General features: G+C 54.6%; 1 protein-coding gene across 1 annotated transcript; it reads right to left on the minus strand.

Annotated features, from left to right (window-relative positions):
• Positions 1–1,394: 1,394 nt before the first annotated feature.
• MAT1A (methionine adenosyltransferase 1A) lies at positions 1,395–18,772 on the minus strand. Its single transcript, XM_047703394.1, has 10 exons — positions 18,519–18,772; positions 18,088–18,435; positions 14,475–14,552; positions 13,563–13,685; positions 10,418–10,530; positions 10,024–10,167; positions 5,683–5,901; positions 4,397–4,579; positions 3,969–4,102; positions 1,395–3,347 (listed from the first exon to the last, which is right to left on the minus strand). The coding sequence occupies exons 2-10, from the start codon at positions 18,179–18,181 to the stop codon at positions 3,245–3,247; spliced, it is 1,191 nt and encodes a 396-aa protein (XP_047559350.1). The 5' UTR covers positions 18,182–18,435; positions 18,519–18,772; the 3' UTR covers positions 1,395–3,244.
• Positions 18,773–19,034: the final 262 nt, after the last annotated feature.

Consider the following 19,034-nt stretch of genomic DNA (forward strand, 5'->3'; position numbering starts at 1 on the left):
AAATTTATTCAGTGTCTAGTAGAAGTCTAGTAGAAGTACCAAGAAATTAAAAGTTGGGGTGGGAAGAAGAGGCATTACAGCCTCTTCTTCCTTTTCCCAGCCACCACCCATCTCCGCACACTGAAGTCATTGGACCCCTGAGGCCTTCCATCATCTAACCCATCAGTATCATTGCTCATGGGTGAGCCCTCCCTGGCCCCAGACATACCATCTTCACTTGACTTCCCAGGACACCCCACTGTCCTTGGTAGGCTTTCCTCCTACCTACTGACCCCCCCCCCCCCACCCATGTCCCTCACCACTTCCACAACACTGTGACACTGGAGGGTTTCATGAAAGACTTTGTGGCTCAGAAGTGGCTTCTCCTTCTGCTCTCTCTTATCATTTACCCTTTGATGTCCATAAAACCCATTCCTTCACTGCCTTCCCATTCAGGCAAGCATTCCAATGTTTCACAGTGTCTCTTTCTGTTCTTTCAAAATGTGGATTATGTTCTAGGAAAAGTAGGTCACTGCATGGCCCCTGTAGTAGCTGCCCAAGTCACAGATACTGTCTTATGCAAGCCTGTGGCCTTTGGCTTTCTCCACACGGCTGCCACATTCCCAGGTGTTGGCCACATTTCTGCCCTTCCTGGCACCCGGACCAGCCGTCTCAAAGCCTCCTCATGCGGCTTTTCCCTCAGCATGGACCCAGACATTTCTCCAGAGCAGGGTCCTCTCCCCACAGCCTGCTTATAGGACACAGTGCAGAAAGCCCCCCCACCCCAAACCCAGCTGCATGCACCCTTAGGACTGCCTTTCCAGGGGCTTCTGCTCCTACAGTCTGCTAATACAAATGTCCCCTTTGAATTCTCCTCACACAGTGTGTGAACAGGGGATTACAGAGCTCATCTCTCTGCACACCAAAACCCTCCTGCAGTTCCTTCATTTGACTTCATCGATTCAGCCAATGGACAGCATGGCCGGAGGGGCCCCCTCGTGACAGTCGTGCTACAGATGGTCCGCAGGGAGGGCACCAGGCCCTGGGGCGGTAGCATGTGGTGATGGAGCATGCGCACTCGGGAGTCGGGGGGCCGCTTGCCAGCCGGGTGCCCGGGTCACCTTTCTCACCCCCTGGGCCTCAGGTTCTCCCCATGAAACTCGGCGGGGTGTGGTGAGGGGTAAATAGAGAAACGCAGTGACAACGCAGTCGCTGGGGATGAGAAGCCTTCATCTCTGGTGGAGAAGCCTTTATCTCTGGTGGAGAAGCCCACGCAGACAGGAACAGGGGGCCCTGGGTGGGGAAACACAGAGCAGGGGGTACCCCCTTTGCTCAGGGTTAGGGGATGCTCCTCAGAGCTGGGGTGTCTGGAGGTTTGCCGACAAAAACTAAGCATAGAGTAGTTGTTCCTCCAGTCTGATTCACAGAAGGACTGTTTATTCTGTTTTATTTATCCTGTCCTAGCAGGAACTATTAACAATAAAGATTCCAGTTTCTTATAAACAATGTTGACCCCAAAAAAGATCTTGTTTCTCTAGGGGGTGGGGAAAGTATACCATCGTGAATTTTGACTTCTAATGCGGCCCGAGTGAGAGGAACTCACGGCCCACAAACCTGCGACCCCCACTCCTGGAAGGAGCTTGAGACTTGCTGGGTGACCCACGCCCACAGACACATCGGAGCCTCCAGAGTGGACACAAGCTCTGGGCTTAGATGCAAATTTGGTCTTCTTTTTCCTTCCCAGAAGAGCTGCCTTTTCTCTGACAGAAAGAAAAGAGCCTCAGGTCTTTGTGCTTTGGGCCCCAAGCTCCAGTGTAGACTGTCTGCTCCCCAGATGGGGCTTCACGGGCTGCCCGTTCAGCCAGAACCAGCATCACGTGCCCTGGGAAGAAGCCCAGTCTCCAGTGTTCTCTTGGGACCCACAGGGGGCCCTACCTGAGCCCGTGGTCCAGGCAGTTAGGGAGAATGCAGAAATGCTGTCAGAGGCCCAGGCTGAGGACAGGCAGGGTGGGAAGTGCTGGCCAGGGATGGAAAGGCAGGGGATTGTGCAGCTTCCAAGACCCCAGCACACTGAGGACCACTCAGGCCCTGTGAGTACTGTGGCCCAGCAGCCACCTGGCAAAGGCAGGATCTCCTCAGGACATCCCAGCCAACTTGTCTACCACTGGGAGTTCAGCTATGCCACCTGGGTCACTATTTAACATCACATGTTCGGGCCTCACCGCTGGCCTCCCTGGAAGGGGCATCTGAGGGGCTAACCCACTTATTCCAATGGCACTCAGATAACGAGGCCAAAGAGAGAGAAGGACTTGAAGGACACAGGGTTCTGGTGCTCCGTCTGAAAGGCTGGCCCCCTGAGCTAGGACAAGCTGTGTCTCTGTCCCGTCTTCGCATGCCACTGCCCAGGGCTCACCCAGAGCCAGGGGTTAATCCCCTAATTGCAGAAACACCAGGTCTTCAGGGAAGAAGTCACAAAGCTTCATCTCAAATCTGCTTTGTTGTTGCTCGGGTCTGCATCTGGCATGAGGTGGGAAAAGGGCTTGGCGGGGGGCAGGGGGTGCGTACAGGTTCCTGAGTCAGAGCTCCTGGACTCATGTCTAGGTCCTGACGCGGGGCTGTGGGACCTTGGGAAAGTTACCTAGGTAGCCTGTGCCTCAGTTTCCCCCTATAGAAGTGGGGGTGTGGTGTCGCCCCATCATGTTGCAGTGAAGAAGAAATGAGATCAGTAATCAGCTCCGTCCCTTGCACAAGTGTGGATACGTGGGAGAGGTCAGCCCCGTTCCTGTTCCGGCCAGGTGCCTCGCCCAGGGGGCCTCCGGGAAGGCCCTGGCTCTGAGCACGGGCCTCAGATGTGAAGGGCAAACCTGGCCCACCCAGGATCCCTGGGACCTGTGACGGAGGAGCAGGCCACTCACGGGGGAGGTGAGTGAGGGGGATTTACTCTCGACAGGGGTGGTTTTCCCACTAAATTAACATGGCCTTGGTCTGAGGGAAAAGCAGGGGAACATTGTGATTACCCTCCTGAGGAGGTGTGACTCCCAGCACCAGCAAGCCTCCTGCCATTCACAGTGATGACAGCTCCCGGCTAACCCTCAGGGTGTGGCCTGGTCCAGGAGGGGGTGAGTCGGGGGTTGGGGGAGGGACACACCCTGGGAGGGCAGTCAGGGCCCTGGGTCTGGGACATGTGAGAGCTGGGATCCTGAAGAAGAGGAACCAGGCCACCTAGACCCCTCCAGGGCCAGATCAGGCCCCACTCCCACCAGCTCTAAAACACAAGCTTCTTGGGAATTTCCCATGGGAACTCGCTTCTTCCGAAATGGCCGTAGCATGCCGTCTTCTGGTAGATGGGCTTCTTCAAATCCAAATCCCTGCATAGTCAGCAAAGGAAAGGGTCACTTTAAGTGGAAAAGGAGTAGAGTTTCTCTGAATTTTGAACACAGGAGTGACTAACAGTGTGATGATCTTTGCATGGAGTGTCCCTACTCAGAGCAATTTCCCATAAACTTCCTATCTGTGCTATACCACACCTTCTGAGGTGACTGTCACTGGCCCTTAGGAGACAGGCTCAGCCAGACGCACCCAGGACCCAGGATCTGAACTCTGGCCTCACTGTGCCTCACTCCTCTCCTCTCCACTCCACTGGCCTGGTGCAGACCAATAACATCGCCATGCTCCAGAAAGCAGGGATGGCATTAGACACAAGGGTAGATGGGACTAGACCTGCTGGCTCACTCTCAGCATTAGGCCTTAAAACTACTTTCCTACGACCCCCCACCTGCTTAAAGATGGCCCCACTGCCGTCAGTGTCCCCAGGCCAGCCTCCTCCAGGCATCCTGCATTTGGGGTGTGTGTCATGCTGGGCCAGAAGCCTGGAGGTCCTCCTGCTTTGGGGAGGCTGGAAGTCCTTCTGTCTCTCTTCCAGCAAGAGCTGAGCCTCTGGGTGAGGGAGGAGGAAGGGCCTGTCTGATAGCGATGGGTAGCGCGTTTACCTGACAATGACACCGGGCCGAAGGTCAAAGTTCTTATTGACCACATCTAGCAGTTCTCTCTCTGTCTTCTGAGAGGTTCCGTAGGTGAAGATGGAAATGGACAGTGGCTCAGCCACACCGATGGCGTAGGAAACCTTCCAGAAGAGAGCAGCGTCAGGGACAGAAGCCTCTGTACCTCTCCAGGAAGCTGGACCACCCATCACTTGCCCCACGTGCTCCCCAGCCTTGTCTGCCTAGAAGAATCCCCACCATCTTCACAGGGAGCAGCCCTTTCTGTAGAGGACTATCTCCTTGCAGATTTTTTCCACCTCCCTCACGTTTTCAGGGTCCGTGCCCCAGAGCCCTTGGCAAAGTCTGTGGGCTTCCCAGCAGCCCAGCATGTCCTCACCGGGGGCCGAGATGGGAGGTTTGGAGTGGGGCCCGCGCACCTGCACCAGCACTCTCCGGCAGAGGCCCGCTTTCACCAGGGACTTGGCCACCCAGCGGGCCGCGTACGCCGCCGAGCGGTCCACCTTGGTGTAGTCCTTCCCAGAGAAGGCCCCGCCACCGTGCGCCCCCCAGCCGCCATAGGTGTCCACGATAATCTTACGGCCAGTGACGCCTGCGTCCCCCTGTACAGGGAAAGGAGGATAAGGAGGAGATAAGAACCAGAGTGCCAAGAGGGCAGGGCGGAGAGACCACGGCAGCACCCTGAGGGCCACCGGACTTATGTGGCAAGGGCTCCCTGAGGCTGCCTGTGGGCATTTTTTAAAGACTTTCCCTGTCCCTAAAGCTGGAAACCTTGGTGTCTAACCTCAGTTCAGTCACTGACCCATTACAAAAGCCAGGGAAGCTGACAGAGCCCCATCGGCAAGTGCAGACGATGGGCCAGAGGCTCTCTGGAACCCCAGCCAGCGCCTACTTCAGGCTTTGCTCTTGTGAGACGGTCATGCTGGAAAAATCCAACTGCAGGAGGGAACTGTACTGTGACAGGTACACCCCGGACTGTCGTCCTGGCTGGTGGCACCCAGCACAGGCCATGAGGCCCGTTTCCTCACGTGGCTGCTCTGTGCCGCCTCGGGCGATCACCATGTTCTTAGCGGGCAGGGGCTCCACATTTAGGGCTTTGGGGAAAGACTGCGTACTCTACACCCAGGCTTTGAGACCCACAATTCCCACTAGCACATCTGGGCTTTGAGAAGTCCTATAGGAAATGACAGTAAGCTTTGCCTTTCTTTTACCCCGTGTACCTGTACTATATTCGGTCACAGAACCAGCTAAGAACCGCCTGGCAGAGGTCAGTAGCCTCTCTGGGGAGCTCTGCCAATCCCTACTTCCTCCCTCTGGGAGAGAGAAAAGAAAGGGGGCAGCAGGGGTCCCCATCGAAACACCTGCCGCACATGAGTTTAAGGTAACCTGTGGCAAAAACTCCGTAATACCCCCTGGGAAAGGCCCATCACCTGCAATGGTGAGTTGGGTGAGGCAGCAGCATGGGCAAGTATGACCGGGGGGCAGGGGGCCAGGACGTACTAGGTGGGAGAGTCCTGGGGACATGTCATTCTGCATGCACTGATGTGCACACAACCAGCCCCACGGAGTGAGAGCTGAGCTCGTGTTTTGTCCAAGGCCAGATGTGGCTGAGCCACGCAAAGCTACCCGCTCCGCTATGCTTGGGCAGGTGAGCAACCCCAGTAACAAGGACAAATCAGGACTCTGCTCAGAGGCAAGGGCGCACCTGGGGACCACCAATGACAAACCGCCCGCTGGGCTGCAGGTGGTAGATGGTGTCTTCATCCAGGTACTTGGCGGGCACCACGGCCTTGATCACCTGCTCCTTCAGGGCCTTGCGCATGGCCTCCAGGGTTATGTCCTCATTGTGTTGCACGGAGATGACGATGGTGTGGATACGCACAGGGATGACAGCGCCGTTGTCCTGGATGTACTGAACTGTCACCTGTTGGGTCACAAGAACAGGAGGAGACACCGTAAGGTACTGCCCTGAGCTAAGGACACATCGCTATCAGGCTCCCGGGAGCCAAGTTGGGGCGGGGAGGGGGGCTCCTGTCCTCTCCAAGGGCCTCCGGGAAAGTTAGTCTGACATATTCTCATATTTGAGCAACTGCCCCACACTAAGTATGGGATAACTGGGTATGAGGCATAAGTAGTTTCCACCTAGGACCCCTATTAGTGCCCCCTAGAGACTCAGGGTTACAGAGTTTCTCCTCTATCTGTGACCCAACTAGACTCCCCGCCTTCTATCTCAGAGGGCACTGGGTGCGAACAAATGTCCCATGGCCAAAACCCTCTCTTGACCCTCCACAGCCTGGAGCCAAGGTATCCTGGCTCCCGGCAAGAAGCACAGACGTCCGCCTCAAGCAGCCCCTCAGTGGACGAGCTCTGGAAGTGTACTTGCCAGGGGACTTGCCTGCTGTAGCGACAGGGTGAGAGGGACTCAGGTCAGGCTGGCTGAAACTGAGAGGGCGAAAAGCCGCGCATGACTGCCATCTGGGTATCTCAGCTCAAGCAAGGAAAAGCCGAGAGCACGTGGAGGGAGGGAGCCCACGTGCAGGACCCCTGCAAGTGAGCAATGCGATGCTCCCTTCTACCCAACTGTGTCAGCGCTGCACCCGTTCTGGGCCCTGCCGAGTCCTATTTAAGTCATCCCAGCAAGACTGGCATTCTTATCTCCACTTTACAATTGAGAAAAACAAGGTATGAGCAGTGGAGCAACTTGTCTGAAGTCACACAGCAGTCAGAGAAAAGCCAAAAAGCCAAACCCTGTTCTGACCCATCCAAAAGCTGGCGTCATTCCCACAGCAGCACAGACAAAATCCTCTTTCACAGACCCGGGGCTATGCTGATCCATCAGCGAGCACAAGAGGCCGATGTCACAGCCTGATCTGACCAGTGGCCAAGGACTGCGGTCTGGACACACCAGGCTGACAGAGAGAGAGGGAGGGGGACAGTGTGGATGGCAGGTGAACCTGGGAAAGCAGTTAGCGCCTCAAGGTGGGGGAAGCGGTTGCTAGCCCTGGGGCTGTGTGGCCTGGTAGCCGGGGCACTGCCCAGCAGAAGGCTGCCGCTCAGGACCTGGAGAGACACTCAGGAGTCATAGGCCCCTGTGCCACCCGAGGCATTGTGGACACACTAGGCGGGGGTGGGGAGGGCACGTGGGGCCCGCAGGAGTGCAGCTGGGCCAGACGGCCCTGGTAGCAACACGGGCTACCAGGCGGAGCACTATTCTTAGGCCAGGGCTTGAGAGGACCATGGGACGGCCAACAGTGCCTCCCCGGGGCTGTGCCTCTGGCAGGATCTCTGCCTGCCCAAGGCCCCTCCGCTGTCCACCAAGTACTGGGCCTGTTTACAACTCCTACTCTGTGCCCTGCCTGCTTCGAAAAGCCTGAGGTGGAGTCCAGAAGAAGGAAGGGCCTTGCCCACGTGACATCTGATCCTAGCACGAGAGGCAGGGGCACAGGGACATCTGTGGTGGGGGCTCCCAGGAGGGGAGGCCTGTGGCCGGCTCTGGGACCAGACCCACTGCGTGGGCATCAGGCCCAGGAGAAGGCTCCTACCCTGAGGAGCTGCAGGGCCCGTCTTCCCCCCTCGCCTGCTCCCTGGATGTCCCACTCGGCCAGCCGTGAGCCCTGGGCTTCCATGTAGAGCCACACAACTGGGGCAGGGCAAAGAGTTCCAAGTGCGTCCCTTATCTCAGCATGTCAGCAAGATGTGGGGAAAAACACACCATGGAAAACACCATTCTGACTAGGTATAAAAATAGCCGTCCACACCACCACTCGAGTCCCATATCAGCAGCAAGCATTTGTTCAGGTGGAAAGACTCATCCTGTTCACAGTCAACACTCTGCTGAGGTCATGAAAGCCCTTCTCCAATGGGCTCGGGAGCTGGCCCAGAAACCGGTTCTGACCCAGTATGGCTCATGGGGAGGCACCGCTTGTGGGACTGTGGGACAGCTGGCCGGGGCCGATCCACCCCCACACCTCTACGATGCCAGGGGCTCAGCCCCCCTGCAGCAGGGCAGTCAGGTGGACTTCAGTGTCCAGGTAGCATTAAGAGGCTTCTGTGTAGCCCTGCAGGAAGGGAGCCCCCATAAGAGCACATCATGGTCCCCCAGCCCCCATCGTGGACTTGGGAGCCTCCAAGTACTAAGCGGGATGATGCAGACCTTCCCTGTTTTGGCCGGTCCCACGGGGGTGCCTCCGGGCCTCACGGCCACACAAGGAAAAGGAAAACCCTGTAGCTCGACTTCCTCCCACCCCTGTTCCACGATTCTGTGTTCTGAGAATCTCCACCCCACTTTCCACCATAGCGCTGCCCTGCCTCAGGACCGGCCCAGGTGCCCCAGCGCCTCCTGTGTGCCCCTCTCTTTCAATCCCACCAGTCTTTGCATGTCAGCTCCCCTGCCCCACAACCTCAGAGCACCCCTGAGGAGTACTGATGGCTCCCCTCCCCACCTAGGGGTCCCTTGGAGAACACCAGGAAGGGTTTGCTTTAGGCCACAAGTGCACTTCCTTGCCCCAATCAGCCCAGCGGCGACCTCTGCCCTGTGCGGCCTCCCACCGGGGCCAAGAAGGATGCACCTCGTAATAACGGGACAGTCACATGCTTTGTGCTGAGCTACACAACCACGTGGGCCCAATTCCAACTACAGGAACAAGAGAAGGCCCCGTCAGGTGGTGGCCACCAGGGAAAGCCAGAGGAGGTGGGAGCTTTGTGGGCCACTGATGGAGAGGGGAGGACCTGAGAAGATTCCAGGTAAGGTGGAGGGTGGGAACACAGGTGCAAAGCACTAGAAATAAGGGGAACAGGAGTGAAATCAGCCAGATTAAGCAGACTGGGGGAGGGGAGGTAGAGGAAGGTAAAACTGGGAGACCATAAAAGGCTTGGAATCCCAGAATAACAAGTAGGGTTCTGTCCCCCTATAGGAAGCAGAAAACTACAGAGGATTCTATTCTATGTTGGCTAACTGAACATAATAATTAAAAAAAAAAAAAAAAGAAGAAGAAATTAAAAGTCCAAAGGGAGTTAAGGGGAGTTTCCAGGCAGGGAGAATCCTTGGTGTGGATCCTGGCCCTGGGAACCAGGCTGGAGAGGAAGAGATGCTCTGGAGGGAAAGCACAAAGCAAAGCAGGGTGGAGACGGGGGGCAGGGGGGCACTGAGCAGGAGGTGGGGGCACCACTGCACTCCCTTGAGCTGTGGAGGAGACAACACTGAGGCCACACATGATGGCTCCCAGGCACAGGTGTTTACAGGGTGGACGGGAAACACGGCTGCTGATTCAGAGACCTGGCAGGCAGAAGCTTGGGGCGCTGAGAGGGACACGGTGGAAACTGGGCAGAAGTGTGGGTGGAGGGGGAGAGCGTGTGAAGAAGGGCCCAGGACCTGTTGGAGGGCAGAGGAGGAACTGAGAAGGCAGCCCTGGGAAAGGGGCCAGCAGGGTCACCAGGGTTAAACTAGGCAGGACGCAGAGAGAGGGGGCAGACTGGGGGCCTCCCATGTCCGCACTTGCATCACGGTCAACCTTCAAATGTGGACATGGGTGAGGATTTCCCCACCACATGGAGCAGTGAGGTCAGGGTCCGAGGGGACAGGGAGTCCAAAACAGCAAAGGGAGAGCCTTTTTATGGGAAACAGGGGTGAAGGGTCACAGCGAGACGCAGACAGCCCTTGTCAACTCGGTGTTCAGTCCTTGCTCAAGGTGGGGAGACCTGTGGAGGTGGAAGGGCAGTGACCGATGTCTGAAACCGATCAAGCACCCTGTGGCAGGGACCAGGAAGTCATGTGACCAGGGTCAATATATGCTAAGAGGGCAACAAGGAAAGATCTAGAACTGCTCTTTCTATTTTTCTGTATTTTAAACATTTTTCATAATAAAATTGGGAGAGAAAACATCTAGACCTGAAGAGTTTTCAAACAAAGAGTTCTTTTCACAATCAGTAACTCTTGCATGTCCAGACTGAACATTTTGATCCGAGTGATGACACGAAATCAAGAGGGCCACGGGGTGCGGGAAGGGGGTGTCTGGGGCTCCGTGGGAGGTGAGAGGAGGAAGCTCACCTGAGTCTTGGAGTCGGGCCGCAGCCAGGGGAGGACCCCAGAGCGTCTGAGGTCCGCCATCCGGGCGTTGAGCTTGTGAGCGAGGATGATAGTGAGGGGCATGCACTCTTCTGTCTCGTCGGTGGCATAGCCGAACATCAAGCCCTGCAGCCGGGGGGAGGGCCGGCCAAGCAAGGCCCATGTTACACGGCGGGAACGTCCTTCTGATCTAACACTTGGCTGGCACTCTCGGGTGTATCGGGTGCCTCTTGCATGTACCACCCACACGGGACTGCACCCCATCCAGTGCTCGTGACCTTCCCGGCCAGCTCCTCCCCAGAGTCCAAGCCAGGGTGGAGAGAGACAGTGCTATCCCCACGACCCGACACTGCGCCCATGCTCCCTGTGTACTTACCTGATCCCCGGCCCCGACATCCTCTTCGTTTCTGTCTAGATGCACACACTGGGCAATATCCGGGGATTGCTGCTCCAAAGCCACCAGCACGTTGCAGGTCTTGAAGTCAAAGCCTAGGCAGAAAGGAAAGTGGGCCTCAGTGGGGGGACGGGTCAGGCAGAGCGTGGCTGTGAGCTTCCTGGTGGACTGCTCAGCTCCTCATGTGGCATCTGGTGTTGAGGTGGGTGGTCTCTAACCAGCTGTGGTGGGTCGGGCTCAAAGCTGAAGGCCCAGGGATGGGAAGCCCGTGTAGCCTTCCCATATGATCATCTGGAACTCCAAGTCAAAGAAAACCCTCCACAGTGCACTTTACTATATTAAATTATACCCAGATTATATAAAAACCAGATCAAGAGCTACAGTCGCTCAGGCTGAAGAGCAGGTGGGTCACTCTGGCCCTGCCCCCTTAGGCACCTTCTAAGACCAGGCTGAAAATCACCTTCCAGCACTGCAGTTCTGGAGCCCAGGTGTGTGCCTGGTGCAGGTATTGAATATACTGGACACATATAATGCACAGGAATTACCCAGACAGGCTCCCAGACCTAGAGTCCTCTGATCCCAAGCTATGCACATGGCTTGGAGCGTAATGGAAAAGCATCCCTCTGGAGCCCGAGGCCCCATCCGCCCATCCCCAAAGGTCAGGCACGGAGATGGAGGCTGTTCTCCCCAGCAAAGGGCCGTAGGCTGGGAACTGGCTCGCAGAGGTTTGGCGGGCGGCAGCCCAGCCCAAGGAGCCCCGGGGAGGGGCTGCCACGCCTGGACAGCACACTCATCTCCCTGACGGTCCTCAGGTCTTGCCAGGCTCAGCCATGGGGACTGCATGAATGAGGGGCTGAAACTCACAGAGGCCCCACCACAAGGTCAAGTGTTACTGGCAGGCTGAGTAGCTGCCACTCTCTTGCCAGTCGGCTCTATCGAGGCTGTCCGTGTGAGCTCACTACGACCAACCAACCAGCCAACCAGATCCATCTGCTGTTCCTGCGCATGCTTCACGTGGGGACCTCCCGCCAAATGAAGCAGAACCAGCCCCTCAGCTCCACGCAGCCCCTCCCTGCTGAACCGCCCCAGCCAAGCCCTTGGGTGTAGCCTTCAGCGTGGTTCGCTTTTCTTCCTCCACTTTATGTCTCTGTGCAGAACACTCCTCCTCCGACTCCCCATCCCCACACACCCAAATCAGACCGGCTGTCAGTAAACGCCCCTGGACCGTCCCTCCTTCTCCCTCCCTTCACTGCACACTGTGCCACCGACTGGCCACTGGGCACCTGGTACCGCGTCATCTAATGCCAGGCAGCAGCCCAACCCCGGGAGCATCAGGTAGCCTCTGTCCCTTGCAGCTTCCTGTTCCCAGCAAATGTTTCTGAACACACACACCAACAACCGTCTTTAGAGGGCTGCCAAGGACTCACCACCGTGCATTAAACACTTTGCATTTTTCCTAATCACGGTGAATCATCTCAGTGCTGCAAATCCATCAAGCGCTCCAAGTGACTTGGAAACACGGAATTCAGGGGACTAAGGAGAGAGGAGCAGGGCCCGGAAAGGCAGCTGCCCAGCGACTGTGCAGCCCAGAGCAGTGAGGGGCAGGTAGCCTGGGGCCCCGCTAGGGCAGCCGCCACGCTGCGCGGGCTCCTGTGGGTGCAGGCGCGGGGACAAGCTGGGCACGCAGAAATGCCACCAGCAGCAGAGCTGGCCTCTCGCTCGCTTCACTCTTTCTTTCTTTTTTTTTTTTTTAAAGATTTTATTTATTTATTTGACAGAGAGAAATCACAAGCAGGCAGAGAGGCAGTCAGAGAGAGAGGAGGAAGCAGGCTCCCTGCTGAGCAGAGAGCCCGATGCGGGGCTCGATCCCAGGACCCTGAGATCATGACCTGAGCCGAAGGCAGCGGCTTAACCCACTGAGCCACCCAGGCGCCCCGCTTCACTCTTTCTAGGAGACATGGCCTCCTGGGAAGTTTCCCTTCTGCATAGCAAGAACAAGACTTGCTCTTGAATAAGGTCTACACAAATGTAAACAATCGGCTTCTCCTTGTGGAACAGGGTGAAGGCTCTGCAGGGTAGCCTGTCGGGAAGCTGCTGCCTGGGGACAGTGTTTCCTCTATGAACACCCTCGTGTGCTGACTGGGAGATTCTGCCTGTGCTCACTGGTCCTCCTCCCGCTGATTCCCAACACAGTCCCCCCAAACTGTCATGTGCTCAAGGGAGTGCTCTGGGCAGCTCAGAAGGTGGCTGCCCTGAGCTTCTGTGTCTGCACCTGCAGTCGCGAGGGGCTCCCACTCACAGGTGTGCACTGCATCATTCCAGTCTGCCCTGACCCACAGCGGTGGCACACGTCGCCCTAAAGACCCAGTAGCTGGGATGTCCGTGCACACAGGCCTTCAGCATCTGGCTCTCGCGGCGGTCTTCTGAGGTCACTCCAGGCTGAGCCCCATCCCATCCTGCCCTGTCTCCGATGTTGGAATCTGCTTTGGACCCTCCTGTTCTTTCCAGATGTCACTTCCCCTGATCGTGGAGCTCCTCCTACTCCTGCCAGGGCCTGTGTCCCTTTCCTGGAAAGCAGGTCCCCGCACTGCCTGGCACTGGAGCCCACCTCGGCCAGCCTGCCCCCTTCACCAGCCATGGCTACCACTTCTAGACAGAGTCGACTTTTTCTCTATCATGAGAAGCAGCAGAGAGAAGCAGAAAGCACAGGGGTCTACACAGGCAGCTGACTGCTGGCTGTCGCTTTACACAAAGGGTGGACATTCCCAAGTTTTAGTTTCCTCATCTGCGGGAGGAGTACAGCAGAGGGCCTCAAACAATGAAAGAGGACACGTCCCCAGCAGGGGGCAGCTCCCCTCCTCGGTAGGCACTTCTCTCTTTCAAAGCCTTCGCCTGCACCAAGAAGACCAGAGTCGAAACAGACAGAGGGACAGACATGGGCTAGTTCAACTGGACACCATCACATGGGCCACCATGCTGTTCCCAGAGACTTTGACCCCTGACCCTGCCAGACGGGCCTAGGCATGTTTTCTTCCCGGGGGTATTTGCCCTCACGGAGGACCGAGAGCCTCAGTTCAGACACACTGTTGGGGCACCCACGTGTCTCAGACCCGGGGCCCCGCCTCACCCTTGGCAGAGTCGTCGTAGCCAATGTGCCTGATGGCGCCTCTCACCACCCGCTGGTAGTCCACTGTGGCCGTGGAGGTGATCTCGCCGCACAGCAGCACCATGCCCGTCTTGCACACCGTCTCTGCGAGAGAGGGAGGAAAGTGGGCGGCCACGAGCCAGCCAAGGGGAGCCCCTCCCAGACCCTTGTGGAGAGTCTTACAAGGCACAAATTCTGGAAATAAAAGACTAAAGCTAACAAACAGAGAACATCCCAGCAGAAGGGCTGAGCACATGTAAGAGCGGCCCGGAGAACTGCACCTCGGACAGAATGGGTCACACCTCACTCTCGCAGCGAGCGCCTCCTGCTCGTGTCATCTCGAACCACTTATTTAACCTCTCTCAGTCTGCTTCCCCAACTAATACCCGAAGACAATACTTCTAGGGACTGCCGTGTGGCTCAGAGTGAGACGATAGGGGTAGGTGGTTGTCACAAGGAATGCAGTCCAACATGCATTGGCGTCCAGGACGCCTCGCCCACCCCTTTTTGATGACACTGCGCTGCAGGCTGAGATCCTGAGAGCAAGGAGGACCAACCTTCTCACTGGCTCTTCACCAAGCTATTGGGGTGAGGTCCACCCTCCGAGGGTGCAGGTCCCTGCGGGGCTCCAGGCAGGGGCTAGGGCGGCCCTGGAGAGGGAGGGAGCCATCTGGGCAGTGCACAGGGAGGACAGCGGGGCTCTGGTCTCCATGCAGGCACCCCTGCCCTTGACCAAGGCCCTAATTCAGCTGCACCCATAATCACATTGGGGAGCCCCCCAGGTGCTGGGTTCCCTGACCCCCACTGTGACGAGAGCTCTGGCACAGGCACAGGCAAAGGGCTCAAGCCCAGCCCACTGAGGTCTTCCGCAGGGAGGGAGCAGGCGTTTCTCACCGCAGGCCACCTTGGCATTGGGGTCCTGCTTCAGATGGGCGTCTAGCACGGCATCGCTGATCTGGTCACAGATCTTATCTGCACAAGAATGAACATGTATGAGAATCACAGAAATATCAGGTATAACAAACTGAAGTGTTAAAATAATTAGATACTTGGTAAGTTTACATATCAAATTTACCTACCTAAGAGGATACTGTTTTAAATATAAAAAATTAGAAACTTTTTGAAATTTTTATTTCTTCTCCTTTCTGCCTAATTTTGGATGATTTATATTATATAAACTCAAGGTGTTCCCAAAAAAAGAAGTACATTCCAAAATCAGTTCTAAGAGACTAAAGCAATTCACATACAGAGACACAACACACACACACACACACACACACACACACACACACACACATTCTCCTACTAAAAAGCCTCTCATTCCTCAAGATATTCCCTTTAAGTCTAAAATCTAGAAAACTCCTAGAAATAGAAGTTAAAACAGCTAACAACATTGGTAAGATTAGGTGCCAACACGTAAAGTCAGATGGGACAAACAGATACATTGCGCCGCAGGTTCTAGAAGCTGTGTGTGCTATGCATACGATACTACGCCCAAATCCACCCCCTCCCACCCCCAGGAATTCCAGAGGAGAGCTTCTAACATCATTGCTGTTCTGCAGAACATTTTCATAAGCAGCTCTGCGATCACGCCCACGGTCTCACAGCCTCCTGAAGCCTATTTGTCCTCTTAGCTGGGTTTGACCTCAGTCAAGGTGGGACTGACAATGGCTCAGCAGGAGCTGGGATCTGATCTTCTTTTTCCACTACTTGCCTTAAGGACTCTACATGGTTGAACCTACAGACCCTCAGTGCGGTGCACTGTGGAAAAATCCAGTCTTGCCTTGGGTTGGGTGAACTGCCAATGTTCACAGACTCAGAAATAAAAGTGACATCTATTTACACATATTATATCTCATTTAATGTTCAAAATATCCATAGAGTTTGCTCTTAATAGAGTCATAAGGTTTTTTTCTCAGCTTTATCAAGGTATAATTGGTATACAAAAAAAACCCTGCATAAAATTAAAGTATATAATTTGGGGAGTCTGGACATGTGAATACACTTATGTGACCATCACCATAAACAAGGTAAGAAACATAGCCATCACCTCCAGAAGCTTCCTTGTGTCCTTCTGTTGTGTTTTTGCTTTTCAGTTTTCATATTAAGGACCCAGACCCAGACCCAGAACCAAGTGATTCTGCTCTCACAAGCACATCACTTAAAATGTTAACATCAATGCAACTTAAAATATTAATCTGCGGGGTGCCTGGGTGGCTCAGGTCATGATCTCAGGGTCCTGGGATCGAGCCCCGCATCTGGCTCTCTGCTCAGCAGGGAGCCTGCTTCCCCCTCTCTCTCTGCCTGCCTCTCTGCCTGCTTGTGATCTATGCCAGTCAAATAGATAAATAAAATCTTTAAAAAAATTAATCTGCCATTCAAGGTGAGTCCTCTAAACTTGCCTTGGGGAACTGTTCCTACACCTTGAGGCTCTCTGTGCAACCTCCTGCCAGCGGCAGAGCTGACAGTAAATCTAGGTTTATCTGAGGCCACCGCCTCTGCACACCCCTACCAAGGAAGGCCTGCTGCTAAAATATTCCTTTAGGCCCACCTGTCAGGACTGCTAGGGCTGCCCATGTGCCCGCTGTGGATGACTGTTTCTTTCAAGGACGCAGGTCACATGTCCGCAGTCCACCCAGGGAGGTGGGATAAGGGGTATTAGGAATAAAGCTAGAGCTGAGCAAGAGTGTTAAGATAGCTCCACAGACTAAAGGAATGCCTAAGGAGGCCCTTTCTGTACTGTTTCTTTAGGCTTTTGGAATTTCTATCACTAGCGCTCAGTAGCTTTAAGATAGCCTATAGCTGGTTTTCTGGGAAGTTGGAAAAGCATTCGTATCATCCTCCTAGTGGAGAAGAAGTCAGTGCTGGAATGACAAGCAAGCCATCACCAAGGTTTATGGGAAGCTGAATTACATGGATAGTTCACTGTTCGTGGCAAGTGAAAGGAGAGTCAGATGAACTGAAAGGCTACCATAAGTGGACAAAACAGCCAACTGGATGGCTAGAATTTTTCTTCTCTGTCCACTGAGCATACTGCTGTATGTACGACGGGACCACTGGCCACTGAGTGTCAAGCACCCACATCCTCTGAGTGGGTCAAATCCTTCTCCTAACCCGTGTATGGTCTTCATGGGTTACACGTGGAAATGAGTCCAAGGTTACATTGTAGACCCAGAAACTTTATAAAGTTGTGCATGATGAAAGAGGCTGTTTGTTTTGAATTGAGCTAAGTCACCTACAAAACTCCATGTAAGCCAAAGTTTCTCAACAGCGGTACTGTTGACATTTGGGGCTGGAAAAATTCTTTGTTGCAGGGGGAGGGTCCTGGGCATTCAGGATGTTTGGAAGCTTAGCTGGCTTCCAGCCACTAAGGGTCAGGAGCACCCCCAATCCCTCACGCAGAGTTATGTCAGACAACCAAAAAAACGGTTTCAGGAAGACAAATACAAAATGCCCTTAGGGGAAAAGGGCAACATTGCCCCCTGTTGAGAACCACTGGCTAAAGCGTATGGAAGGAGGGGGGCGAGGAGATGATGAAAGCTGAGTTAGGAGTATGCAAGAAAGTGGATGAGGAACAGGAAGAAAAGGCACCCTTGGTGATAAGTTACCGTAACTTCAAATACTCAAATGAATTTTGAAGAAGTGCTTAAAAGTCATAAATCAATGTGTCGAGCCCTAGGATTCTTCTACAACAGTGATTCTCAGAATGTGTTTCCCACAGCAGCAGCAGCATCTCCTGAGAACTTTACTGAAAACGCCAATCTTGAGCCTCAACCAAGACCTACTAAATCAGAGACTCTGGGGGTGGGTACGGGACTGTACACCAGCAAGCCTGCTGGGGGATGCAGATGCTCCCTGAGGTCTGAAAACCACTGACCTCCAGCCTGAGGCTCTGACCATGGGCCTCGCTGCCCGCATGTGTGAGCCTCTCCCATTTCTCCTCATCACCAAAAACTGCTCGAATGTTCTTCCTCTTCAGGAGGTCACCTGTACTTCTCTCAGCTAACACACTTGAGGCCTTCAGGACCTGGTGATCTATCTCAGCGACTACTAGAATGTGCCGTTCATGCCTAGCCTGCATGTGCCTTACATGCAAAACTCAGTGACCACGGTCTTGTCTGTGGGAATGTTCCCTGTTGACTTGTCGCTCATCGATAATAAAGCTTTATTCTCGCCCCCACCAAAAATATATATGAAGTGGATATCTGATGACACACGTCCCCTGTATACTATGTTCCGTCAACCCAGTGGGTGTTCTCTGCTGCAGCCCCATCACGTGGAGATGCTGGAGGCGGGCAAAGCGCGAGCCCTGGGCTTCATTGCCTGATCACTTCCCAGTTCATACTCAGTGGCTGTTTTACAAAACTACAAACTAATAGAATGAAAAACACCTCATACCGTGACTCCAGAGGTCCCGCAGAGTAACCAACACAAACTGTTTTTAAGGCCTCTGGTAAAATGACTCCCCTGGGCAGCAGCTGCCACGAGCCCACGACCACCTACTCACCCGGGTGCCCCTCTCCGACCGACTCTGAGGTGAACATGAACGCTCCTTCTTCACTTAGAGAATGGTCGCACAAGCCATCCACCGGGCCATTCATCTCGGCACACTTCTCCACTCAGCTTCTTCAGGGTACCGATTTCAGCGCTGTGACTTTGCCTGAGATTTGTTTGGGGTTTTGGTTTTGTTGGTTTTTTTTCCTTCTGTAAACCCAGCAGGCTTGTCTTTGGCAGAGCCACAGGGCTCACTTCTGCAGACCAGCCTGTGAGCACATGAGAGGAAGGTGAGGAGGGAGGGACTGAGCGCAGTTGTGTCACTCCCTCTGACTGGTCACAGCTTGCTCCTGAGTGACTCCTATATATGGAAAAGTGAAAGTGCCTGAATAATCATGTGAGAAAATTGGAGGAGTCCATTTCCTGGGAGGGGGTTCTTCTTACCTTGAGGGATTCCAGTCGTCAGCTCGGACGTCCCAAGCACAGGCATCTGGTCAGTGTGTGGTAAAGAAAGCTGTGTAGATGCTGCAGAACTGAAGCTCCTTTGGGATCCTGCTTCAGCTCTGCAGCTAATCTCCATATTGCTCCAAGGTTAACATACCACATTGGAGGGTGGGGGTCTGTGGTGACTCAGGGATACAAACAGGTAGCCAGGAACTCTTTCCCAGAGATACGGTTTAGGCGAAGCCTGCAACACAGGGTGGCCTGTGCTATTGGGTGCTGGCCTTCCTCCCCCACACCTTGTCTGGCTCGGGCTCTCCTCCTCCTTCTACCTTCTCAGAGCTAAAGCATGCACCTCTATCCTGAGTCAGCTCAGATGTTACACAACACATTCATTCAGAGGAGAAGCTTTTGAGCCCATATTTTTTTGCTAATAGAAATCGCCTAAACTGTCAATGTCTTTCACATGCTGGCCGTCACCTTGACAAGCAAGACGTTAAGAAGTATCTGGACAGGTTA

This window comes from Lutra lutra, chromosome 14 (assembly GCF_902655055.1).
Source record: "Lutra lutra chromosome 14, mLutLut1.2, whole genome shotgun sequence".
In the NCBI taxonomy this organism is placed as follows: domain Eukaryota; kingdom Metazoa; phylum Chordata; class Mammalia; order Carnivora; family Mustelidae; genus Lutra; species Lutra lutra.